Source organism: Monodelphis domestica, chromosome 4 (genome assembly GCF_027887165.1).
Source record: "Monodelphis domestica isolate mMonDom1 chromosome 4, mMonDom1.pri, whole genome shotgun sequence".
In the NCBI taxonomy this organism is placed as follows: domain Eukaryota; kingdom Metazoa; phylum Chordata; class Mammalia; order Didelphimorphia; family Didelphidae; genus Monodelphis; species Monodelphis domestica.
In genome coordinates this window covers 227,715,523-227,742,531 of record NC_077230.1, presented here as the reverse complement: position 1 = coordinate 227,742,531, position 27,009 = coordinate 227,715,523, and the positions used below count along the sequence as shown (strand labels likewise).

Sequence of the window (27,009 nt, the reverse complement as noted above, 5' to 3'; positions counted from 1 at the left end):
TCCAGCAGACAACTGGTAATGATAAAGACCTAGAATTTTGGCAGGGATTTGGTGTAGGTATATAGAATTGAAAGAAGTCATCTGCAAATGTAACTAAAGCTATAAGAGTGGGTGAAGTGGGGATGATCATGTCTATATTTTAGAGAAGACAGCAAAAAAACCAAACCTTAAAAAACACACTTTAGAAGTGCAAGGATGAAAGAATGAAGGAAACTAAACAAAGCATAAGAGAAACAATAATGCTATGTAACTGAAGTCAAAGAGAAGAATTATCCACAGCAGAGATGTCCACATGTGGCCCACAATACCGAATGCAGCTCAAACTAGATTAAAATGTAATTTGACATATTTATTTATTTATTGGAAAATTTATTTAGTCAATTTAGATCATTATTCCTTAGTTACAAGAATCATATTCTTTCCTTCCCTCCCCTCCCCCCATCCCTGCTCATAGGTGACCCACAAATCAATGGGTTTTACTTGTGTCCTTGATCAGAAACTATTTCTGTGTTGTTGATGTTTGCACTAGAATGATCATTTAGAGTCTACATCCCCAATCATATCCCCCTCAACCCATGTAATCAAGCAGTTGTTTTTCTTTGGTGTTTCTGCTCCCACAGTTTTTCCTCTGGATGTGGATAGTGTGGATAGTGTTCTTTCACATAGATCCCTCTGAGTTGTTAAGAATCACTGCATTGCCATTAATGGAGAAGTCCATTATATTTGATTGTACCACTGTACAGTACCACTGTACTGTATAAGTCTCTATGTATAATGTTCTCCTGGTTCTGCTCCTCTCACTCTGCATCAATTCCTGGAGGTCATTCCAGTTCACATGGAATTCCTCCAGTTCATTATTCCTTTGAGCACAATAGTATTCCATCACCAACAGATACCACAATTTGTTCAACCATTCCCCAATTGAAGGGCACCCTCTCATTTTCCAATTTTTTGCCACCACAAAGAACGCAGCTATTATCTCTATGGAGTATAAACCCAACAGTGATATGGCTGGATCAAAGGGCAGACAGTCTTTTAGCGCCCTTTGGGCATAGTTCCAAATTGCCCTCAGCAATGGTTAGATCAATTCACAACTCCACCAGCAATGCATTAATGTCCCAACTTTGTTGCCACATCCCCTCCAGCATTCATTACTTTCCTTTGCTGTCATGTTAGCCAATCTGATAGGTGTGAGGTGATACCTCAGAGTTGTTTTGATTTGCATCTCTCTGATTATAAGAGATTTAGAACACTTTTTCATGTGCTTATTAATAGTTTTGGGTTTTGCATCTATGTTCATTAGGGAGATTGGTCTGTAGTTTTCTTTCTCTGTTTTTGATCTGCCTGGCTTTGGATTCAGTACCATATATGTACCTTAAAAGGAATTTGGTAGAACTCCTTTGGTTATTCTGTCAAATAGTTTGTATAATATTGGGATTAGTTGTTCTTTGAATGTTTGATAGAATTCATTTGTGAATCCATCTGGTCCTAGGGCTTTTTTCTTAGGGAGTTCTTTGATGGCGTGTCTAATTTCTTTTTCTGATATGGGGTTGTTTATAGATATTCTATTTCTTCCTCTGTTAATCTGGGCAATTTATACTTTTGTAAATATTCATCCATATCACCTAGATCACCATATTTATTGCCATATAATTGGTCATAATAGTTTTTAATGATTGTCTTAATTTCCTCTTCATTAGAAGTGAGGTCTCCCTTTTCATCTTGGATACTGTCAATTTGGTTTTCTTCTTTCCTTTTTTTAATTAGACTGACTAGTACTTTGTCAATTTTATTTGTTTTAAGTATCTTTAAATAAATCTTCTAGTCTTATTTATTAAATCAATAGTTCTTTGACTTTCAATTTTATTAATTTCTCCTTTGATTTTTAGGATCTCTAATTTAGTCTTCATCTGAGGATTTTTAATTTGTTCTCTTTCTAGTTTTTTAATTTGCATGCCCAATTCATTGACCTCTGCCTTCCCTAATGTGTTAATATATTAATTCAAGGATATAAATTTCCCCCTGAGTACTGCTTTGGCTGGATCCCACAGATTTTGAAAGGATGTCTCATCATTGTCATTTTCTTCAATGAAATTATTAATTGTTTCTATGATTTGTTCTTTAACCAATTTTGGAGAATTGCCTGAATAGAAGCTGTTGATTATAATTTCTTTTTTCTTTTTCTGTTTTTTGCTCATATTTGCCCCTTCTTTCCCCCCTGTAGTTGCCTGCACTCATTGTGTGTTTGATCTGTGGGCTTGGGCTTTTCTGTCAACCTTCACCCTTGCAGCTTAGCAAGGCACTCAGAGCAGTCTGTGGGGGAGGGGTGTTGGAGTTTGAGTTTCCTGGACCTCAGAAGACTTGAAAAGATTAAGCCCAGAGGAGTTGAACTTTCAGAGCTGGATGTGCCCTGAGACCAAAACCTCGGGAAAGGGTGGGGGGGCAACATGGAGTATCTCAACTGCTATTGGGCTGCCTTTTCTGAGGTTCTCATCCACCTGCCTCCCCGCTGCCTTTATTCAAAGCCCTGAGCCTGGCACAGCTTTGCTCGCAAGGTACTCCCTCCAGACTAGCCTCCAGACTAGCGCCCTTGCCTGCCCAGAGATTCCAGCCACTGCTAGAATGTCCGTACTGTAGGTGGGGAAGGGGTCTTGGAACCTTCCTTCTTCCTTCCTCTTAAATCTGAGTGTTCTTAAATTCAGGCTTTTGTGGGGAGTACCTTTTAAGTTGGGTCCACCAGAAGGGTTCCTTAGCTCTGTCCTGTTGTTAGATTTGGTTTTCAGTCCCCTAGGAGCATTTGGTTTTTAATTGGTGAGGAAGGATTTTTAGAGGTCTGAACTTTTGCTGCCTCTATGCTGCCATCTTGACTCTGCCTCCATAACTTGACATATTTAATAAAACCAACTAAAATCAGTAAAACATAACTGATATTAATATGTGGGTTTCTAAGTCAATATGCAGCCCACAGGGATCCTTATATATACTTTTCCATATCCCTGTTTCTATTTTAATTTGTTACCATTGTTCTTACAGTATCACAAACCACAGAAAATATAAGAATTTGCGGAAAAAAAATTTTAATGCCTTTGAATTTGGTGGTAAAGGGGTCATTAATAATATTAAAGAGTAGAGTCAGAAGAAGTTGTTGGGGGAAGGTAACTGGCTCAGTAGACAGAGTGCCATATCTGGATTTTGGAAGACCAGGATTCAATGTGACCTCAGATAATTCCTAGCTTCATGACCCTGGTCAAATTACTTAGTCTTGATTGCCTTGCCCTTACCTTTTTGCTTAGTTGTCACGAAGACAGAAAGTAAGGATTATTTAGAAACAAAGGATAAGCAATTTTAAGCGTCACCTAGGTGTCTTTGTAGATTGAGAGCCAGGCCAAGAGACAGGAGTTCCTGGGTTCAAATCTGACCTTAGACACTTCCTAGCTATATGACCCTGGGCAAGGCACTTAATGCCATTTACCTATATCTTACCACTTTTCCACCTTGGAACCAATCCTTAGTATGAATTCTAAGAAAGAAGGTAAGTGTTTAACAAAAATGTTTTTAAAAAGGAGTTGTTAGGACACAAACTTAATTGCAAGGCAGTAGAAACAGAGTTATACTCTGGAAGGTTGAGTAATGAAGAGAGGAGAGAGAAATAATTGGTTGGGAGTGAGTAATGTATATCAAGGGAAGTTTGCCAATGAGACAAAGAAATATTAAAGATGCTTGAGATAGAGAGAATGATTGATGAAGCTAAGTGATTGAGAACTAGGAGGAAAGGCTATCAAAGATATAGAGGAGCTAGCTTTGGTCAGGAAAAAGCCCATCTCTGAAATTGTTGGATTGAATATTGAAGTAAGGAGAAAGGATAAGGGATTGCATACATTTAAAGATTTAGGAGAGTTCACATTAGATGACTCAGTAAAGTAGGAGGCAATTACCTGCAGAAAATGAGTGGGGAATAGTTGGATTTGGGGATTGAGAAACAAGGTTTGAAAAAACGACTTCAAAGAATAAGATGAATAGGTTTGCCATGCAGTGGTGTAGTCTCAGTTAAGATTTGATTTTATGAATTTGTAATGGATCCAGTCAACGCAGTTCTGACTTTATTCTCTGGTATCAAAAAAGTAGCAACTGGTGATTCCCCAGTATTAAGTAGAAGAACAAGTGATCTAATAGTGGAGGACAATATGTAATTGAGTTGTTTAACTGTAAGGTCAAGACTAAAATAAAAGGAACAGCTGGGTAACAGTGGGTGGATCACCAAACCTGGAGTCAGGAGGAGTTAGGTTGAAATCTGGTCTCAGATACATTTTACCTGTGTGACCCTGGGCAAGTCACTTAACCCCAGTTGCCTAGCCCTTGCTACTCTTTTGTCTTAGGGCTGATACTAAGACAGAAAGTAAGGGTTTAAAATAAAAATACTAAAAGAAAGGTAAGTTCAGAGTAGGGCAAATGGTCCAGGAGAGCAGAGAAGGAGGGATTGAATGTCACAATGAGGATAAATAACTTTAAGAGGTATGAAGTAGGGAAAGACCAGGAGATTATGGCAGATAGGAAGTATTTGGTTCAAGGTTATAGAGGGAAAACATTTTGAGCCTGTGGTAAAGTTTAAGGAGTGACTCTTCCTTGTAGGTAGCTAAAGTGTAGTAGAGTTGTAACTAAAGAAGACTGATGAAATAAGGGGCCATATTATTAAGCCATATTAAGCATGATTAATTAATTATTAAGCCATATTAAGCATGATGGCTTAATGGATAAAGAAATAGGTAATCTACTTCAAGTGAATAGTTAAGCCCTGAAGTATGAGGGCAGGGTAATTGGGGGGAAAAAAACGAGGCCAAAAGCTTCTGATATGGGCCCAGTGATGACCTGTGTATCTGTTAGACCAGCCAAGCTTAGTTTGGAGAGTCCATCACTAGGTTGTTTGCTGGGTGATTAATTTTTCAGCTATAACCACTTGCAGAGAGTTGTAGAAGAGGTACATTCTGGATCAGTAGATGAAAACCCCATGCTGAAAAAATTATAAATCCTTGAAGTATATATAACTTATATAAGCCACTGTTAGGTGCCTGAGATTCCAGAATGTAAGGGTTTAAAAAAAGAAAGTAATAGGCATTAAATTATGACTAGGTTGGTAGAGATAAAAAGGAGGGTACAGATTAGGAAGACATTTTACAAATAGAATGGGCCAGGTCTACTTAGGTGAATAAATTTGAAGGGAGAGAAAAAAACAAAGATGACACAGGTTTTTGACCCAGTGTAAATGGGAGAATAGTGATGTCATCAATCAAAATAAAGAGGAAAAAGGGTTGGTTCAAGTATGTGGGGAGTGGTAGAAGGTGGTGAATTAAGTTTTAAACATTTCTATCCCTACCTCTCCCTCCACCCCACCCCTGAATGGCTATCAGTTGACTTTTCTACTAGTTAGTGGCCCAGTGGTCCTGGACCCAAAAAAGTCTTCTTCATTACTACCTTTAATAAGTAAAACAAGCAGTAATGCCCCTACTTTGCAAAGTAGCAGGAAGGTTACATTTTAACTTAATTTAAATTTAACAACAGTTTTCAGGACTCATCAAAATTGATGAAACATGAATTTACTTGCATTGCACCTGATTTTCTAATCCAGTACAAAGATTACCATTATATAATATTTGATATATGTATACTGTGCTATATACTAGGAGTTATCTTCAGCCTCGAGCATTGATTGTTTTAATCTAATGTAAATATTCCTGTTAAAATCATATTTGTGGAAATATGAAGTAATAGATAACTACAGACAGCTTTCAAATAGTCCAACAGCCCTTCCCACATTTAGTTATGATTGTTGGTGCATGTAACAGACAAAAAAGGAGTGTTTGTAGCCTAAATTATATTAGCAATACAATGGGATGTTCTGTTTTGTATAAAATTTCTCCTTCCCTAGAATCTGATTGTATTTTGGGCAAAGAATGGATATAATATCAAGTAGCAACTTTTTGAAGAGCTGAATTAAAACATATTAGCAGTCACTAATTTACAAAGAGGTTGTGTCTCAAAGTTTTGTAAGTTGGTTGTTTAAAGCTTAACATGCATTTTCTAGTGTTGTGACTGTGGTTAGGTGCCCCAAAATCTATTTAAACCTATAAGCATATTTTCTATAATGTATCTGAACAGTGGTTCTCTGATGAGTGTTATAGAATTTAATTACTATTTATAATATTAATTCTATTAGAAAACATGGGTCACTACACACACACACATACATATACCTATGATGTGTGTATATGTGTATAATTAGGGGGGTGTTTTTTTTTTCTCCTACCATTACAGTAAGAGAAGTGACTTTGCCCCAACCTAGGAAGCAAAAGCAAGGACTCTTGCCCCTTCTGATCGTCCATAGCACCATTAGAACCTTTGATAACAGAGGTCCTGCTTCTATGACCAAAGTCTATGTTTTCAAAACCACAAGTTGTACTTTTAGAGTTTATGCTGCTGAAATCAGTGTCCCACACTGAAACTGAAAGAATTCACTGTTAGAACTCAGCCTTACAAGGAGTTTGACTGTTGGCAGAAGGGTCTCCAAATTGAGTTGCATGAATTTAAATTCAGTTTCTTCACCAGTAATAACTCTGGTGCTTGTCCTGTGTTTGAAGTGTTTATAAAAGTTATCAGTTATTCCAATGATTCTTGTTGAAGGAAACATTAGCATTTTTATCTGTGTGTCATTCAGGTGCCACAATGGATCTTGTACTGAATGTTGCAGATTATTATTTTTTCACACCATATGTATATCCAAGTACGTGGCCAGAGGACGAAATCATCCGACAATCTCTCAGCCTCCTAGTTGTAACAAATCTTGGTGCTTACATTTTATATTTCCTTTTTGCAACTCTGAGCTATTATTTTATCTTTGATCACTCATTAAAGAAACATCCACTATTTTTAGAGGTAAGCATTTTATTTTCCTATATACCATATATCAGTGAAAGTATAGGATGGGAGGATTAGATTAAATTGATTTCTTATGGCCTACAATTGCTAATTATGTTCTTTAGTATATATCCTTAAGCAGGACAGTGTAGACTAGTAAGTTTTATTATTATCTGTCATATATAAAGTGCCTTAATGTTTGTAGAGTAACTTATAATTATTAATTTACTTAATCCTCACAGCACCTTTGGGAGGTAAGTGCTATTATTATCCTCATTTACATATGAGGGAAATGAGAAAGACAGATGAAGTGACTTGTCCAGCATCACATAGCTAGTAAGTATCTGAGGCAGGATTTGAATTCAATTCTTCCTAACATGAACTGCTAGGTGGCACAGTAGATAGTCTCAAGTTAGGAAGACTCATCTTCCTGAGTTCAAATCTGACCTCAGTTACTTACTACCTGAGTGACCCTGGGCAAGCCACTTAACCCTACTTGCCTCAGTTTCCTCATTTGTAAAATGAGCTGGAGAAGGAAATGGCAAACCACTCTAGTATCTCTGCCAAGAAAAACCCAAAATAGGGTCACAAAAAGTCAGACATTCCTGAAATGATTGAACAACTTCCTCACTCCAGTCTATTGTGCCACCTAGCTATCTTATAGAATCTAGAATTTTAAAATTCATTTTCGATCACTTTCATGTGTCAGTTCCCTTGTTTTTAGTTACCACAGGGTTAGAATTACAAACATTAAGGGACTGGTATGATGGAGCTAGTGGAAGGAAAATTTTGATTTTATTCATTGCAATTTCCTGAAAGGATACTGTCCAGTAGGAATATTTTATGGAAGAAAATATCTCAGAGAAATTAAAATTAGCTAGGAACATGGGTTAAGGAAATGTCTTTTCTTTGTACTTCTCTCTCTTTCTGTCTTTCTTCTCCTCTGTTTTTCTTCTCTCCTCTTTCTCTTCTTTCTCCCTCCTCTCTTTCTATCCCTCTTCTCCTTCCTCTCTCCTTCCCCCAACACAAGCATTAGATGGTTTGGGCTAAAAATAAATAAAATGATGCTAGTAAGAGAGATCTTTAAATCATAGTTAGAAGTAGTTATATATCTACATTACTTTAGATTATGCATTTTGAAAACAAATAATGAATCCAGTTTTAAATACTGAAAATCTGTATTTCAGAACCAAGTATATCGAGAGATTATGTGTACTGTCAAGGCACTACCTTGGATAAGTATTCCCACAGTTGCAATTTTTCTGGCAGAGATCAGAGGTTACAGCAAACTGTATGACCGCATAGAAGATTCACCATATGGTGAGTAAATAATTTGAGTGTCAAGAATAGAGAAGTCCAATATAGATCAGTGTCTTCCAGAAGCTAAATCACCTCCTGAGTATATAACCTTTGTTAATTCAAATGAGCCTTTCTTAAAAAAAAACAGTGAAGTCATCAGACCTGAAATAATTTAAATGGAAAACATACCAAGTGTCACTGCAGACACCATATAGAATTCCTGCTAAATCTTTGTTTTCTTTCTAAACAGCAATAGTTATTAAGTTTCATAAAGAGACCTGATGTGTAAAAGGTTCTGAAAGCTGATGAGAGGCTAGGTTAATCTAGATATTTTGTATAGAAAATTATGAGAAATAAAAATATCTGCACTTAGCAACAACACTTTCAAGAATCAAATTGCATATGTATAATAGAAAAATATTCAGAGGTAGTCTCTGCACATGAATACCTTATAATCTAGGTAGTTGATAAGGGGTACATAACATAATAATAAATAATAAAAAAAGTTTGTCAAAGCAGTACTTGGTTTAAATACCAAAGTAGTGGATTATAAAATAGCTCCTTTAAAAGTTTATAGGATGACAAGACCACAGTAGGGTGAAATAATAGGAAAAGTTTTGAAGGATGAGCAGAACTTAGCTAGGTGAAGAAGAGATGGTTTTTCATATAGATAAAAGAATATGAGCAAACATACAGAAATAGAACAGTGAGCAAACTAGTCTGGCTACAGCAGAGGTATAGTGCTTATGGAGATAAAATTGCAAACATAGAGGCTATGTTGTAGAGTATCTGGAATGTTGAACTGAGTAGTTTATATTTTATAGTATATATATTTGATTTTATATAGTTTTATTTTTTACTGACAGAATCTGAGTCAGAGGTCAAAGGTTCAGCCCTTTTCTGAAACACATACCCCCTAGAATATCCCTACCAGTTGATTATCCTGCCTTTGCTGGAATATCTCCAGCAATTAGAATACAAGCTTCTTGAGGGCAAGTCCTTATTCATTTTTGTCTTTGTATCCCCAGTATGTAGATATTTAATGAATGCTTTTTGAGTCATTGATTGATAGAGATCTTAACCACTTTGCAAGGTAGTACAATACATTGTTGGATAGCCCAGTTGTTTAGGAATTCCTTATATTGAACTGAAAAATTGCTTCCCTTTAATTTCTAAACATTGGTTCTAGTTTTGTCTTTTAGGACCAAGCAGATCTCCCATTTCTTTCATAAAACAACCCTTTAAAGATTGTAATGCAGTAACCACGTTCACGCTAATTCTCCTTTTCTTCACACTAAAATACCTCCATTTCCTTTGTTACTCATATGGCATAGTTTGAGCTATGTTTTTTTACACTCTGAATCCCCATTTTCTAGATCCCCTCATTTGCCAGATGTCCTGAAATATGTGGCACCCAGAACTGAACATAATACTCCAAATGGGATCTGATTAAGGATTGTCATTTTGCCTATTTTGCATACACTGCTTTTCTTAAGGAAGACTAAAAATAAATTTAGCATTTTGTCATATCATGAAATTGATTTAGGTAGAAGGTTGTATATACTCTATTTAATTCCCTGAGTCCTTTTTATATGGACCACTGGGAACAAGAAAGGACCTTGGGCTTCTAGCTCCCTGGGCCACCTCCAACACTGACTGAACCCATAAGGTCTTTTTTACCCTCACTACCCTGAATCCTCACTACCTGCCTTCTGGTTTTTTGACGGGGCTTGGCAGCAGCTGTCACTCCTTGGCTTCTGTGGCTTCCTAGGACTTTTCAGGACCACTCCAGGTCTAGACTCTTTCTACTTCTCACACCTCAGAACCTTCTTTAAGGCAGATTAAGCACCACCAACTCCAGAAGCTTTATAAAATGCAACATTATTATTACCTGAGAGGACCTCAAATAATCTAATCATGAGTCACCCTTGTTAGACTTCTCTCTAACCCCTGATACTGTCTGTATTTACTCCTCTATGGTTACCCTATCTTAGATTACACACATCTCAGCAATTCTGAATTCCCACTATTGTACAAACCCCATTTTCCATCCCTAACTTCCTACAACCCTATTCCATTCATCATAGCCTTACCCCCTCCAGTGCCCCTTTAGAGCACTCTCTTCCTTTAGAGCACTGTTCACTCCTTCCACTGTACTCCCTGGAGCCCAGAGAGTTCTATCCTATAAAGCTTTTTTTGGAATACAGTTTTGTCATCTAAGACATTATACCTCCCAACTTCAGTTTTTCTTTAGGTTTGATAATTATTGATATTGAATTATTTGATAATTATTCATGCCCTTGAGTCTTCATTCAAATCATGGACAAAAATATTTTATGTACATGGTTTTCAATAGAAAAGTAACAAAGGCATTTCAGTGAAGTTTTCAATAAAATGTTAATCTGACAGTTTTAGAAGCAGAGAGACTAATTAAGAAGCCATTATAATAATGTAGGCATGATGTGATAAGATCATGAAAAGAGAAAGATGGATTGGGGAAAAAAACACATTTAAAAAGGTGACATAAGGTGAGTGGTCAAAGGCAATGGATAAAAAAAATTTTTTTAATCTTAGATAAAGCTTTCAAGTAATTAGGCATTTACCAAAAAAAACCTAACATCTTTGAGATTTGCATTAAAGTGTCATGTTTCATGAGCGCATGGAGTGTTCAGAGAGGACTAGTTCTTCTGCTGTGAGGGCTTACCAAACTCTTTTTCAGGGCTGCTCATTAACCAAGAATCTATAGCATGTGCAGCAGCCACACCCCAGTAAAGACAGGTTGAGGATGACTGACAGGTAACATCAGTGACTGAGGGGGATGTCTATCATGAGCATATAAAGACTTTCCCCAGTGGAATAGACAGATGGGCAGAATTTGTTCCAACAGTCAGGAAGGTAGCCAAAGCAGGCACTGTGGAACACTTAGAATTAGGTCAGCCTTCAAAGAAGCCAAGGTTAGCCACTGCATTCTGTGCTATTGCCACCAGTCATCCTGACCTTTGTTCTGCCACTGGACTTTGATGATGCTGGAAGAAAATATGAGGCTTCCAACTTTGTGCAACTCTGCCTCATTTAGATCCAATTAACTAGTAAGTCAAGACATCACCCTGTGATATCATTGATCCTTTTCAAAAATTAAGGGCAAACAACAATTTGAACTCTCAGAGAAAGGAGGTAGGAAATGAATGGGAGGAAATAATCATATAGATTACTAGAAAATTCCCAGGAGGTTATTTTATAATATAGTTTGTAATTCTGCCAACCAATTATTACATGAAACTTCAAGGCTTAAGTATGATTCTGCTCCTTTTCTTGTCTCCATTTTCTAGGTTGGCTTGGAGTCATTCTTAGTATGGCATCCTTCCTCTTCTTCACTGATATGTCGATCTACTGGATTCATCGGGGCCTTCACCATAAACTTGTATATAAGGTAGAGTTATTCTAGGCAAAGTGGAAAAATTCTACTACAACTCTTTCGGTCACAGCTCTTAACAAGCCCGATTTATCTTTGTGTTTTGATAAATCTATATTGCACTAAAAAGGAATTTATTTTTAAAGAGTCATTTTTTTCATAGAGACACATAGTTTGAATGCCATTATCACAATTTCATAAATAACAAGAAAGTTTTAATGTCATTTCACAAACTGTGTTCTAAAGCAGAAAAGCAGTGAGGGCTAAGCAATGGGGGCTAAGTGACTTGCTGAAGGTCACAAAACTAGGAAGTGTCTGGGACCAGATTTGAACCCAGGAACTCCAATTTTTAGGCCTAGCTCTGAATTACCTGAGCCATCTACCTGCCTTTTCATTAACACAGTTTCAGAGATAATGAGGAAATGGGCTTAGAGATCAAGTGACTAGCCCATGGGGACACATCTTGTAGGTCTAAGATTGCCTGAACTCTCATCCAGGTTTCTTGACTTCAAGACCTCTGCTCTTATCACTATGCTGAAAAAAAAGTCATTTTTAAGAGTTTACAAGGTTAATTTTGTTCATTAGCAAGAGTTTGGATGGGATTCTCCAGAAAGCTATAATTTTTACCTATATATCTAAATTCATATTCTTATATATGGCTTTGAGCAAGCCATTTAACCCTAGATCTCATTTTCTTCATTTATCAAGTAAGGGAGCTGACCTAGATTATCTTGAAGATCCTTTTCATCTCTAAGTATATTCTATATGAAAAATTGAATTTTGCATAATAAAGTTGTTTTATGATAATGGTCTCCTTTTCCTTCTGTAGCGTCTACACAAGCCTCATCATGTTTGGAAGATTACTACTCCATTTGCAAGTCATGCTTTCCACCCAATGGATGGCTTCCTTCAGGGAGTACCATATCATATATATCCTTTCTTCTTTCCATTACACAAAGTGGTTTATTTAGCCCTCTACATCATTGTGAATCTCTGGACAATTTCCATTCATGATGGTTACTACCAAGTTCCAAAAATCTTAGAACCATTTATTAATGGTGCAGCCCATCACACAGATCACCACCTCTTTTTTGATTATAACTATGGCCAATATTTCACACTGTGGGATAGAATTGGAGGATCTTTCAAGTATCCTTCTGCTCTTAAAGGCACTGGACCAATGCATTATATAAAGAAAGTAGTTGGAAAAAATGTAAATGGCCATGCAAGAAATGGTTGCCAGAATGAAGAGTTATTCAATGGAGAGAATTTAAAGACTAAGTAAATTGTTGTTAGTCACTGCTAAATACCAACATTTATAAAGAAAAGAAAAAACTATTCAATAGGCATCCAAGGGACGTTATCACATTGAACTCTTCTGATGTCATTTAAGTCAACACTTTCAGGGCAGTTAAAATACGATTATGGTGATGGAGGAGTCTGTAAGCACCAAAATCTGTGCCCTAAAGTTCCAACACCAGATACTGGACTAAGGCCGAGTTTAAGTATTTGTTGACTACTGGAAAGGCTGTGATTCTTAAGGCCTCAAAAAATGTATAGAAAGACAATGATGAAGGATAGCAGGGTGATTGTATGTAATGTACCTTATACTCCTGTTCACTGAGGAAAATTAATTTTGTAACCAAGAGCTTTTAATCTAAGGGTGGAGAACCTTATTGTGGCAGTGTTGATTGGTCTGTTAAGGGTGGGATGACTACTTGCAGCACTTTATTTAAATGAGAATGTCTTTGTGTAATTACATTTTCTGGTATATGACTTAGCAACTAAATAATGTAAGCTAATTAATAGCCAATGTAACAAGGTTTGCCATCCTCCTATACCCAGGAAACTCATTTTGGAGGACAGTGCCATATGTAAAGTTACTAAGACTCTGTGTCTTATAGTGAAGTGAATTTAATTTTTTCCCTAAATAGAAACTACCCAGGTTTTATTTATATAACTCATCCAGGTCTAAGATTACATAAATAAAACTTTCAGGTGTTTTTAAAAATTTTTAACTGTAATAATCACTTTGGTTTAATTGCTAGAATCTGAATGTACTTTAAAAAGTGAAATTTGATATCTGAATAAGACTATATTTGACTACTAATTTTATATTAAATTGATGCACTGCACTTTTGATACGTGTCAAAAACTACATACCTACAATTTTCTATAAAATGGACTTTCTAAATAAATAGCCAATATGGAAGATTAATTTTGCAATTAAGTCATTCCCCCAAAAAAGATTTAGCTAAATACTGTGCATGGAAAAATAAATATTAGAAAGCTATGGTTTGCAAAAGCATTCTATGCAACTATTTCAATTCAAATTTCAATACAAATTAAACATTATTGTCAAACTGATCCAATTAAACCTCACAAGATAGTAAAGACTTTAGTGTTCTGTGGTTTTTGTGTAAACTTAGTCATAAGCAACAAGAAATGTTAAAGACTTGTGCAGATGTCAATCGTTAGTGCACAGGCATTTCATTTTGATTGTATTTGTTGGGTGTTTACTTGGCTAGAGTTTAAGAAGTAGAATTTAGGCTGAGTAGGTGACCTCTGAGGTTCTGTGATTTGGTGTGATTGACCTCCCATCCCTCATCTCAGACAAAGCATGAGATTTCAGAAGACTAGAAGAGCTCAGCTGATTTCTCATTCACAGATTGGGAGTCCTTCCACAGATGTCCTAAAATATCTGAAGAAACAAAAGAAGCATGTCATAGTGGAAATAAATCAATCAACTGACAAGCATTTATTAAGTACCTACCTGCACTGAGGATACTACAGCAAAAATCAAATAGCCCTTGTGCTCAAGGGCTATTTGATTTTAATATGGGGAGATGACATGTATCCATCAACACATTTGGTGCCTACTCTGTGCCTGGGGCTGATCAAAAGATAAAAGGATCATGCATTCTATTAGGAGACAGATGAAGGGATAGAGACAGGGATAGCAGCCAGGCCTATAGTGTAATTGGCATAAGAACCTTCCAGGTTCCTATCTATATAAGTATATACAGAAGCAATACAAGGGAGAGAGAGAAGATGCTAGCAATGAAAGAAACAGGAAAGGTTTTCTATGGAAGGTTTTGCTTGCTTATACACATAGAAATATATACCAAATAGATCCACGACAATTGGGAAGGCACAAGCAGCTGAGGTTGGAGAGGAGGCAGGGAACGTAAAATGCCTTAGGTAAAAGGTGTGACATAAGCGGATTATTGAATGAAATTGGAGATTCTTCTACATGACGGAAGAGGGAGTATATTCTAGATCCAGAGCAAATGGGCAGAACAAGCAGATAGACTAATTTGGCTGAAGCATAGTGGTTATGAAACTGAGCAGTGCATAATAACTGAAAGGGACTGAACCAGGTGCTAATCAATAGATCCTCATTCGATCCTAGAAGGGAAGCCACTGAAATTTTGTAAGCAAAGTAGTGACATGATCAGACCCATACTTGGGTAAAAAACCCTTTGGCATATGTGGATAAGGGCAAGACTTGTGGCAATGAGATATAATAATCCAAGAAAGAGGAGGAAGGAGTGGGAAGGCAGCAGGCATTTATTAAGCAAGTCCTATAAAACAATTCATTTCATCTCACAACCCTGGGAGGTCAGTGCTATTATCCCCATTTTACAGCTGAAAAAACTGAGGAAGACAGGCTAAGTTGCACAGGTTAACAACACAGGAATCTTCTGAGGCAGTTTTTGAACATAGTTCCTCCTGATTCAAGGCCCAGAATGCATCATCCATTGCACCATGGAGATCATGAGGGCCTCAACCATGTAAAAGTAGAGATAAAGGAATAGACACAAGACATAGAAACAGAATCAAGATCTGACAACTAGTTGAATATAGTGGGTGAGGGAGAATGGGAAATTAAGTCTGACTGAGATTGAGAACCTGGGTGACTGGAAGGATAGTGATGTTTGGAAGAAGGGAGGTTTTCAGAGAAAGAGTAATGAATTTTGTTTTGAATAATAAATAGTGGTTAATGTTGAACTATTGCTTGTTAAGCAAGATTTGGGCTGAATCCGTAGATCTAGAAATAATTGGCATAAAAATGGCCATTGAACAACCATGTGAGCTGATGAGGTCACCAAGTCAGTTTAGAGATAGTAGAGAAGGGGGCTCAAGATAGTCTTATAGTTCAGGGATGGGAGGTAGGGGATGACCAATCTGATCAGAAAAGCCACAGGAGAGCCAAGAGAAAATAGAATCACAAAAATTCAGGTGAATGTCTGAGGAGGGAGTAGTCAGTAATGTCAAATCTTGCAGACATATTGAGAAAAGGCCACCAGATTTTTCAATTAAGAGATTCATTGCTAATTTTTAAAAGAGCAATTTCAGTTGATATCAATAAGGAGATGTAAATTCCCCAATATCAAAGAAAGTTGAGACAATGTCCCCCCAATCCTGGAGGAAATATTACCATCAAAAGGGGAAGTGTCAGAAAGTGAGAAGGGGGGGGTGGCAAAGGAAGAAGAGGGGGGAAGATACAATCCACTAAAAACTTCAGAAGGAAGAAAATTGTAGGAGTCCAAGCATATACAAATCTTGAAAATATTATAGAGGTATTCAAAAAGCTACTTTTATGAGCAATGTGCTCATTTACTAGACTAATCTCTATGCCTTTCAGTTCAATTACGACTTGAACCTTGTGAAATTCCAACTCCTTTCCAAGGCTACACTCCCTTGGAAGACTGACTAGCTATCCTAGTCTCTTTGTATTGCCAATAACACTCATTAAGCATTTATATCCCATAAAGCTTTTATGCCTTAGGTCAAGCGAACTCCTGATATGAGCTTTAGCTATACCTATGTATTAGGATCTGCTTTTGCATATTGTGATGACTACCTCATAACGTTCATTTGTCTGGCAGACCACCCCTTTGAGTTTGATTATCAATCTCCCTTCCCCCTCTTCTTGTAACCTGAATAAAAATCAGTATGCCAGGCTTAGCAGTAGCTCTTTACCCACAAGGAACATTATTGGAGTTGGTAGATTGCTTCAAAAATTCAATTAGTAACTTAGAGGATGGACTTTCAAAACCCTACAAAATGAGAATTGAGCAAGCATTAAGCACCTCCTACGTCCCAGGCACTACTTTAAGTGCCTTACAAATATCTCATTTGATCATCACAACAACCCTGGGCTATAGGTGTGCTATTACTATCCCCAGGTTACATATGAGGAAATTGAGGTAGGCAGGAAAAATGACTTGCCCAAGATCACATAACTGGTAATTTTCTGTGGCCACATTTCGCCTGAAGTCTTCCTGACTCAAGCCCAGTTCTCTATATTAAAAAAGAGTAAGGGAGTGGAGACCCAAAGTGGATAAAGTAGTTTCTGTTTAGAGATCTCCCTGAATACCTGTGATCTCTGGGTAGTCTAAACTCTGGTTAGTGAGAAAGAAGCAGAATCAGTTTCTTTCACTGGGCCAGTTGTGCAAACCCCTTGGAGACAATTGATGTATAAAATCAGTATCTCTTTTATTATAAGAGGGGATACAAACTGAGGATCAGAACAAGGGGTCCCTCACTCTAAGGGATCTAGCTCTTCACCCCACAACCCTCTATATCCCTTGTAAGAGGGAGCCTTTGAGCCTTCTGGCTAACTTACCAGCTCCCTATTTCTGTCTAGGTGTTCCCCAAAAGCTGACTAAGCAACCTATCTATGACCCTCAGCAGTTGGTTAGATTTAGTTCAGAAGCTGTCTCCAAAACCCATTATGAGTGCTCTCAAATGGCTAAGTCCACCCCAGGGGGTCTGACCCCTGAGGTAAAACTTTAAAGCTGATCTGACAAGATTTGTAGATAAAAAACTTCTGGAAAGCACAGTATGTATGGTTCAGATCCTTTTCTAGATGTTCCCCAGTCAAACAGAGCACCTCCAAAAATGATTTAGGGGTTTCTCCTTCATCACAGCCAGGTTGAGGTAGCTAAGCTCTGACAAGCTTCCTTTCTTCCACCCTTCTGGACAGGAAGAGCCAAACCTCCTCCAGGAAGTTACTCACTCTAGCTGTTGTCCCTTCCAAACTGTTCCTCCTCTGCCTTCTGTCTGCTAAAATCCTGTCCCTTGAGTTCCTAGTATGTGCCTTAAAGACAGCCTTCTGCTTCTCTTAAATATCATCCTATCTCTATCCTTTTCCCATTACACTATCTGCAGTCCCACCTAGCTCTACCTTCCTGCTCAATGTAGAGGTGTAGAAAAGCAAAAATGTCACTGTAAATGTCATTAGAAATAACTGAGATATATTCATGTTTAAACTTTGGGATTAAAATATTTTTTAAAAGAAATACTAAAGACAAAAGAAACGAATCAACTTTTGATTAGTCAAAAGACACTGGATTCCCAGGAGATCATGGGACCCCTTCAAAATATTTTTAAAAGTTTCAAGAAAGAAATAAAAATCATGAATGCATAATTTGTGGCCTGCACAGTAGAAATATTTTGCAAAATAGAAAAACTTCAATCTGCATTAGTGAGTCTCTCCAAGGAAACAAAAGAGAGAACAACTGATTGAGAATCCAAATGCAGAAGACAGGCAGCTACACAGCCAGAGCACTGAAGTCCTAGAGTCCTGAAGACTTGAGTTCAAAGGTGGCCTCAAGACACTTCCTAGCTGTGGGATTCTGATCAAATCACTTAGCTTCTGTTTGCCTCTGTTTCCTCGTTTCTAAAATGAGATTAATAATAACCCTTCACAGGATTATATTAAGATAATATTTGTAAAGTGCTTAGCAGTGTCTTGCTAAGTGAAGGACCATCTGAAAGAAGAAAAATAAAAGACAATAATGTTAAAAGAACACATAATCCTTATATGAGCAAAAATATATTGATCCCCAAGGCAGGATACACAGAGAACTTAAAGATCACATATCTCAGAAGAATATAACAAATCAAAAGGCACAAACCCCATTATACAAGAAAACTGCCTAGAACTTATGAACACAGAAAACAAAATATCAATTTAAAAAAACACAGATCACTTCCAGAACAACAAAGCTACACTGCAAACTTCAGGATACATATTGGCTAATTTAACAATTCCAATGGTAAACAACAAATTGTGGAATTGACCAAGAGAAAGACTGTCAAACATAATAACCCAAGGCTATTGTGCATCTCAGAAAACACAGAAAGGAATTTAATAATGCCTCCCATAGAGTAAAAGAGCTCAAGATGCAATACAAAGTGGCATATTCTGGGAGCTCCACAAAAATGTCCTAACACCTCCCCCAGTTTTTTGGTCCCTTCTAATTTTGGCTTTATTGAGTTTGTTTGTGCAAAACCTTTTAAATTTTATATAATCAAAATTATCCATTGCACCTCCTCTGATCCTCTCTATTTCTTCTTTGGTTATGAAAGTTGCCCTTATCCATAGATGTGAAAAACAATTTTTTCTAGGCTTCCCTATTGTGCTTATTTCACTCTTTATATCTAAATCATATGCCCATTTTAAGTTTAGCTTGGTATTGTGAACCTTAAAAAATTCTCAGACCCTACTTCATAAGGTTTGGTTAAGACCATCAAAAACCCTAGTTCTAACCAACCCACTCCTCCCACTACTCATTCTTCTGACCCCACACCCTCAACTCTAAGTACACACCCCACTCATGCTTCCAACCCCACACCCTCAATTCTAAGTACACACCACACCCATGCTTCCGACCCTACACAATCAACTCTAAGTTCACACACCACCCATGCTTCTGATCCTAATGCCTCCACTTCACACCTTACTTATTCCTCCAATACTAACACCTCTGTATCCTTTCACCCATTTTCCTTGGCTCCTCCTTCCCACCCTGCCCAATTCAATTCTCATATCCTTCCAACCTCTGATCTTTCTGGCACTATGGGACAACAACAAACCCTCTCCCTCAGTGTGCCCAACTCTTCTATTTCTCATACTTACCCTACTGAGAACGGAGCAAGAATCCTAGAAACAGGAGTACCAAATAATTCAGATAGCTTATTTCCTTTAAGGGAAGTACCCACTTTTAATAAAAATGGAAACTTGGTATCTGTAAGACATCATACATCTTTTAGCCCTGATGATTTAAATAAATTTAAGGAAGATATTCCATCATTTGAGGAAGAACCAATATTGATTATAAAAAAATTAGAGAACATATTCAGAACTTTTGACCCCACTTGGTTGGATGTTGAGAATTTGTTAGAGACATTTTTGACAAAGAGAGAAAAATAATATCGTTTCTCTGGCTAATCAGAAGCGAGGTAGAAGAGGACATTATTGGCCAACTGAAGATTCACATTGGAACCCCAATGTTGAACTAGATGGCACAAAACTAAACCAGGCCAGAGAAGCATTATTGACAGCCATGAGAGCTTGCTCTGATAGACCTGAAAAATGGTCAAAATTTGAAAGAACCCGACAAGATATTGATAAAACACCCTCCCAGTTTATGGACAGACTTATTGATGTAGGAAATACATATATGGACCTTGATTTATCCAGAGAAAGAGACATTAGGCAAATACATAGGCAATTCATTGAGAATTGTTCAGTGGTAAAAGATTACTTTAAAACTAGCTGTCCTAATTGGGACTCTGAACCACAAAGAACTGAGGAGAGTAGCAACCTATGTTTATAAAGGTCATGTAAAAAGACCTGAGGAACACAATACATCAGTGGAAGACTTAAAGAAAGAAATTGAAATGTTAAAAGGCAATTGAAAAATAAGGGAGAGACTATAGCCCCTTTGCGGGAATTCACAAATAAATCAGTAACCTGCCACTTCTGTGAGAAGAAGGGCCACAAAATGATGGAATGTAGAACCTTTCTTAAGATGATTGGAAGGAATACACAGTTTAATAACAACTATAGAAATAATGACTATTAAACCCCGGACTTCAATTCCCAGAAGTCTTTGGGAGCTCCCAGAATTCCCTCTAATCCCACCTGAATTCCCACCTGGGCCAAGAACAGAAATTGTATTTAAGCTGACTCTCCACTTACTTCGGATCTCTCTGCTTCTGCTTCTAGAGAAACACAGCTCTCTACCTAGCAGGCAAGATGTAGGTTGCATGTGCTTTCTAATTTTGTATTGCTTAATCTTTAATAAACCTCCAAAAATATAATACTTTTAGTAGAGAAACTAAATTTAACTCTTACAATTTTGGTGACCACTAGATTAGATGAGAACTTCTCAATTTTTTTTTTTAAAGATAGCCTAGATAATGATTTCTAAGCCACATTTCTCCAAGAGGCTTTTTTAGAAAACTGTCTTGATCAGCTCTGGCCTGCAGCCATCTGCTTCTGATTTTCTCGATTCAATATTGCTCACCTGGTCCCAGCCCTTCCCGCCCGCCCGGCTCGGTCCGGCTCGGTCCAGCTCCTGCTGCCTGCTGCCTGCTTATGCCTGCCTGCAATCCGGACCTGTTTGATTCAAATCACTCCTTCTTCGGCTGCCCACCTCAGCTCCGTGCTGGCTTTTGCTGCTGGCCTCTCCCTCAATCACCTGGCCCAGCTGATCCCAGCCCAGCAACCCTGGCCTCAGAGCAGATCGCTCATCACCACAGGCCCAAGACTCACTTCCACCAACTAGTCAAAAACAGGGGTGATTTTACTTTGGACTACAATTAGCCTCCACATGGCAAAGGGCAGGGGATAGCAGAGGGGGAGAAAGAAAAGAAGGAAGAGACTTTTCCAAATAGGAACTTAAAGCATGGCTACTTTAAAAGGATATTTTTTGACTGTATTGATTCTTTCACTTAGCTCACCTGGGAGCCAGGAAAAAAATTCAACTCCCTACAATTCTTTGGCAAAATTTGAGATTCCTAAAACTCACTCTCACTATGGGGAAGCAGCTCAGGGGCTCAGTAAATTGAGAGCCAGGCCTAGAGACGGGAGGTCCTGGGTTGAAATCTGGCCTCAGACACTTCCTGTTGGTGTGGCCCTGGGCAGGTCATTTAACCCCCATTGCCTAGCCATTACCAATCTCCTGCCTTCTGACAATAGGCATCTAAATGTATAAAAACCCAAGGAACTTTAAAGAGATTGGAGGTTATATTTTTAAGGCATTTCAGACTCCATGTTTTATAAAAATCTCTATTTTATTGCATTTTGCTGATTGTTTTGATTAAGGTTTAACTTTGTGATTTTAAGTCCATATATTACTGCATTCAATACTATTCTGTTACACTGAATCATTTTAAAGTACTGGGTTTTAACTGCTGTGAAATTCTGTTGCTTTTCGCCTATAACTATAATGAACAAACATTATTGAGTAGGCCCAGATAACAACAGGTTTTCTATTTTTGACTTTGTAAATTGTCACATAGAGGATAGATGGATTCCATCAGAAAATTGCTATAACAACCTTTGGAAAATTTAATGAGCTAAATATCTCAAATTTATTTTAAGGGTTCTTTAGATATGATTTTTAGAATTTTTCTTAACAATCTCTGGTCATTTTGCCTGCCCCTAACATGAAGTGAGACCCATTTTAGTAGCTGAAGTGAAATACAATTATAAACCCCAACTCCCGCATTTATAAAAATGTGAATGGATGTTAGGAAGTTAATCCCAGGGCATTGTACCCCTAGAAGCCTCCCAAAAAAAAGGGAGCATCTTTCATGTATACTCTTCAGCTCACCACTTTACTTCCACCAGAATGATATCTAGAATTCTTGATGATGTTCAATACCCAAAATAAGTTTCACTTTGTAAAAATATATGTTTATCAAGGTTGAAAGATTTGCTAAGTTTGTAAAAATTGTGACAAATATCCATCAGTTAGTTCATAGGCTTTTAAAAATGCCATACAGCAACTAATGTAAAAATGGTGATGTGTTTGTTTGCTATTGTAATTAACTGGACTATTGAAAAATTTTGCGGATATTGATACTTACATATTTGTATCAGTGTTCTTTATTTAAAAAAAAACTGTTATGTTGTAAAATTCATTTGCATGTACTCACAGTGGATCATGGCCAGATATGAAGAGGAAATGGATCTCATGTTTGGTGAGAAAGCCTTGTATTCTATATTTTCTTAGCTGACACAGCATGTCAATGATTATAAGCTATATTTTTGAATTTTAAAACTCTTTATTATATTTTTCTTGCATGTGCAATATACTATTCCAGTATTTTTCCTCTCCTATTTATATTTGAATCATATGTCACCAGTATTAAGATTTTCTTTAACTTTTTGATTTTGCAGTAATATAATCTTAAAATACATTTGCTAAAATGTCAGTGCATGCCCCAAAATGCTTGAGACTATAAAAATGATGCCACTAATTGTTTTTAAAAAATTATGGGACTTTACTTAATGATTCTATCTGATTCCAGGAGAAGATATACAAAAGAGCCATTGCACAGGGCCAATGAAGCACAAAGCTAAACCTGATTAGTTCCACAAAAGAGCACACAGGATATATTAATGTGAAGACTCAAGGTTGAGACACTTAACATACATTAAGACATAGGCCTTCCTTGTATCCACACTCTTGTGAAAATGCTTACAGATGAGTATCCCTAACTTGGCTTTTACTTGGCTTCTATAATCTAGTCCCTTTTCTGTCTTTCATAGTGTGGCAAACTTTCTGTAGTCCTAGCTACTGACTGGGTAAATGCATCATTGCTTAGATCATTTGAATTGGGCCCTGATTCAAGGACCTGTTATATAGATTTACTTTTCCTTTACTTCCAATTTTTACATATAAGACTTTGATAGTCTATATTCTCATCCAGAAATTATCTTTTTTATTTGGATTTTTCTGGTGTCTTTTTAATTTCTCTTACCAATTCATTCATATACTTCATAACTCAGCTACGCATCCCTAAGTGATCCTGTGTTTTTCAATCACCCTCTTCACAGGGGAATGTAAAAATATTATTATTTTAAATTTCAATGTTTAAATTCCTTTTGAGAAGAATTTTAGGTTAAGAAACATGCTACCTCTCCAAATCCAGAAACTGAACTCTTTGGAGAAGACACCATGAAGATGCCTCCAGACCACAAGCTGCATGAGAAGATCAAGAATGACCTTTGGGTGTGGTTGATTGAACATTTATTTGTATGTATACTTTCATGCCAAAGGGGATTGCCCCATAACTGACTTTTTGTCAATACATCTAGCAATTATTTGTTTTGTTCTTTTTTTCCCTCTTATCCTCAAATTATTGTAATGTTTAAGTTGATTATGTTTTCATGATCCTTTTGGGGGAAACTTCTCAATAATGATCAAACAGAGAAATGTAAAAATGGAGATTTGAACCCCGGACTGCAATTCCCAGAAGTCCTTGGGAGCTACCAGAATTCCCTATAATCCCACCTGAATTCCCACCTGGGCTGAAAACAGAAATTGTATTTAAGGTGACTCTACGCCTACTTCAGGTCTCTCTGCCTCCTCTTCTAGAGACACACAGCTCTCTACCTACCAGGCAAGATATAGGTTGCATGTGCTTTATAATTTTGTATTTCTTTATTTTTCAATCTTTAAAAATCTCTAAAATATAATGCTTTTAGTAGAGAAACTAAATTTAACTGTTGCAGTAGCTAGAAGAATTATACTTAGAGGGAACAGTAACAAACTGTATAAAGTGAAATACCAAGAAATAAATATGTATATGGATATATGTAGGCATAAATATATATATGTGTGTGTGTGTGTGTGTGTGTGTGTGTGTGTGTGTGTGTGTAACTAGAGTTAAAAGAGGTTAATACTAAGAGAAATGGGAAAAGAAAAAGGGATAAATTTATATATCACAAAAAAGCACATGGTGGAGGGGGAGAGAACATCAATACACTGGAAGGGTAAAGAAGTTGGGAGATAGAAAATACTCAATTCTTACGTGCATTGAAATTGACTCAAAGAGAGAAGAACAATTAAATACATTGGGGCAGAGAATTGATTTGCATTTGAGGAAGAAGAAGGGTAACAAATGGATTGGGGGACAGGGAAGTAATACAAGGGAGGGAGAAGGTAGGGGTTAGTTTAAAAGGACTATAAAGAAAATAACGGGGGGATAAGAAGGGATGGGGTAGAAAGGGAAGTAAAATAAGGGTGGGTATTAGGGGACTGATTAAAAACAAAACACTGGTATAGAAGGAAATAATGAAAGAAGAAAGGGCAGGACTAGGAGTGGAAATCAAAATGCTTGGAAATACACAACTGGTAATCATAACTCTGAATGTTAATGGAATGAACTTACCCATAAAATGCAAGCGAATAGCAGAGTGGATTAGAATCCAAAACCCTACCATATGCTGTCTGCAAGAAACACACATGAGGAAGGTAGATACGCATAGGGTGAAAGTAAGAGGATGGAGCCAAATCTATTGGGCATCAACTGAGAAAAAGAAGGCAGGAGTCGCAATCATGATATCTAACAAAGCCAAAGTAAAAATAGATCTAGTCAAAAGAGATAAGGAAGGTAATTACATCCTGATAAAAGGCAGTATAGACAATGAGGAAATATTAGTACTCAATTTGTATGCACCAAATGGCATAGAATCCAAATTTCTAAAGGAGAAATGAGTAGCATGAAATAGATAGAAATAGATGAAAAATTATACTAGTGGGAAACCTGAACTTTCCTCTATCAGAACTAGATAAATCAAACCAAAAAATAAATAAGAAAGAGGTAAGAGAAGTAAATAAAACCTTAGAAAAAATAGTGTTAGTAGATATGTGGAGAAAAATAAATAGAGACAAAAAGGAATACACCTCCTTTTCAGCAGCACATGGTACATTCACAAAGATTGGCCATATACTAGGGCATAAAAACATTGCAAAAAAAAAAGAGCAGAAATAATAAATGCAAACTTCTCAGATCACAATGCAATGAAAATAATAATTAGTAAGGGTTCATGGAGAGGCAAATCAAAAATTAATTGGAAATTAAACAATATAATTCTCCAAAATTGGTTAGTTAAAGAACAAATCATAGAAACAATAGTTTCATTGAAGAAAATGACAATGATGAGACATCCTTCCAAAATCAATGGGACATGGCCAAAGTAGTACTCAGGGGGAAATTTATATCCTTGAGTTCATATATTAACCATTTAGGGAGGTGTAATAGATGATATTTGAGGGTATATATTTGATGGATACGAGCTAACTAATAGATCAGATAGTTATCTTCTTTTTGCCTAACCTCCTCCCTTTTCTACTTCCCTCCTCAGAAGTCTTTCAGTTTCCCCTCCCCCCTTCTTCAGGCTCCCTCAAGTCACTCAGTGTATGCTGTGAGGTTTCAATGATATAGTTCTTAATCTTCTTTGTCAAACAAAGGGTTTATTTGGGGAAGACAGGACAAGGGTTGAGGATGGAGTCAAGAGGGGTGGGATATCCCTATTATCTACAGTGAGTGTTAGGTTGGAACATATTGAGAGAAATGGCAATTCAGTCACTAGCATGAAACAGAACCAGTCAGAGAGAGATATAAGAACAATTGTCCTTCTTCTTCTGCCTTCAAATCAGTCAGGTCCCCTCCAACTTGATTATCCCAAGACCCAGGGATAAACCAGCTTCTTCCTTCAGTCAGCCAGAAAGCCCAAAGTCCTCAGCCATGTCCCAGAAAAACAGTCACCGTTGGCTTGGCTCCAAACTGCTTTTCCCAGTCACATTCCAAAAGGAATCTTCATTTGACTGACAGCTGACCCATCTCCAGCTTCTGTCCTTTGCATGCATGCCTCTACCACAGAGGGCAGAGGTCAATGAATTGGACAAGCAAATTAAAAAACTAAAAAGTGAAAAAATTAAAAATCCTCAGAAGAAAACTAAATTAGGGATCCTAAAAATCAAAGGAGAAATAAATAAAATTGAAAGTCAAAGAACTATTGATTTAATAAATAAGACTAGAAGCTGGCACTTTGGAAAAACAAATAAAATAGACAAAGTACTGGTCAATCTAATTAAAAAAAGAAAAGAAGAAAACCAAATTGACAGTATCAAAGATGAAAAGGGGGACCTCACCTCGAATGAAGAGGAAATTAAGGCAATCATGAAAAACTATTATGCTCAATTATATGATGATAAATATAGCAATCTAGGTGATATGGATGAATATTTAAGTGGTAGTCTCTTGGTGACCGAGAATGACAATTGTCTTTGTGCATTATCATCTATTGATGTACCCTCATGTGGCTTTGAAGTCCAAAGACTGAGGCGCAAACTTTGTGACACATGGGACATGGGACGCCAGTTGTTACGGGAGGTGCGGTTGTCGTCTGGTGTCGGCGTTCATGCACAGTGGCAAGACATCAACGTTGCTCATCTTCAAAGGTGGCGGCGGCATGGTTAATGTGGGTTCGCCAGCTGCTTCTGTCAGAGGCAGCAAGTTCTAGTTGCTTTTGTGTAATGCCAGCCCACTTCAAGTTTGACTTTAGCTGATCCTTG

At 37.2% G+C, this 27,009-nt stretch overlaps 1 protein-coding gene across 3 annotated transcripts in view; it reads left to right on the top strand.

Annotated features, from left to right (window-relative positions):
• The window catches only part of SC5D (sterol-C5-desaturase), a 37,319-nt gene extending 11,088 nt beyond the window's left edge, over positions 1-26,231 (top strand). Inside the window, exons 2-6 of one of the 3 annotated variants that reach the window (XM_056794210.1) lie at positions 6,710-6,927; positions 8,097-8,229; positions 11,538-11,638; positions 22,582-22,624; positions 23,540-26,231. In XM_056794210.1, coding sequence (XP_056650188.1) covers positions 6,718-6,927; positions 8,097-8,229; positions 11,538-11,638; positions 22,582-22,624; positions 23,540-23,547 — 495 coding nt within the window. In that variant the 5' untranslated portion in view covers positions 6,710-6,717 and the 3' untranslated portion in view covers positions 23,548-26,231. Of the gene's footprint in view, positions 1-6,709; positions 6,928-8,096; positions 8,230-11,537; positions 11,639-12,449; positions 14,015-22,581; positions 22,625-22,954 lie in introns of those variants that run through there. The other 2 variants (XM_056794209.1, XM_001380211.5) reach the window with 2 other exon arrangements.
• Positions 26,232-27,009: the final 778 nt, after the last annotated feature.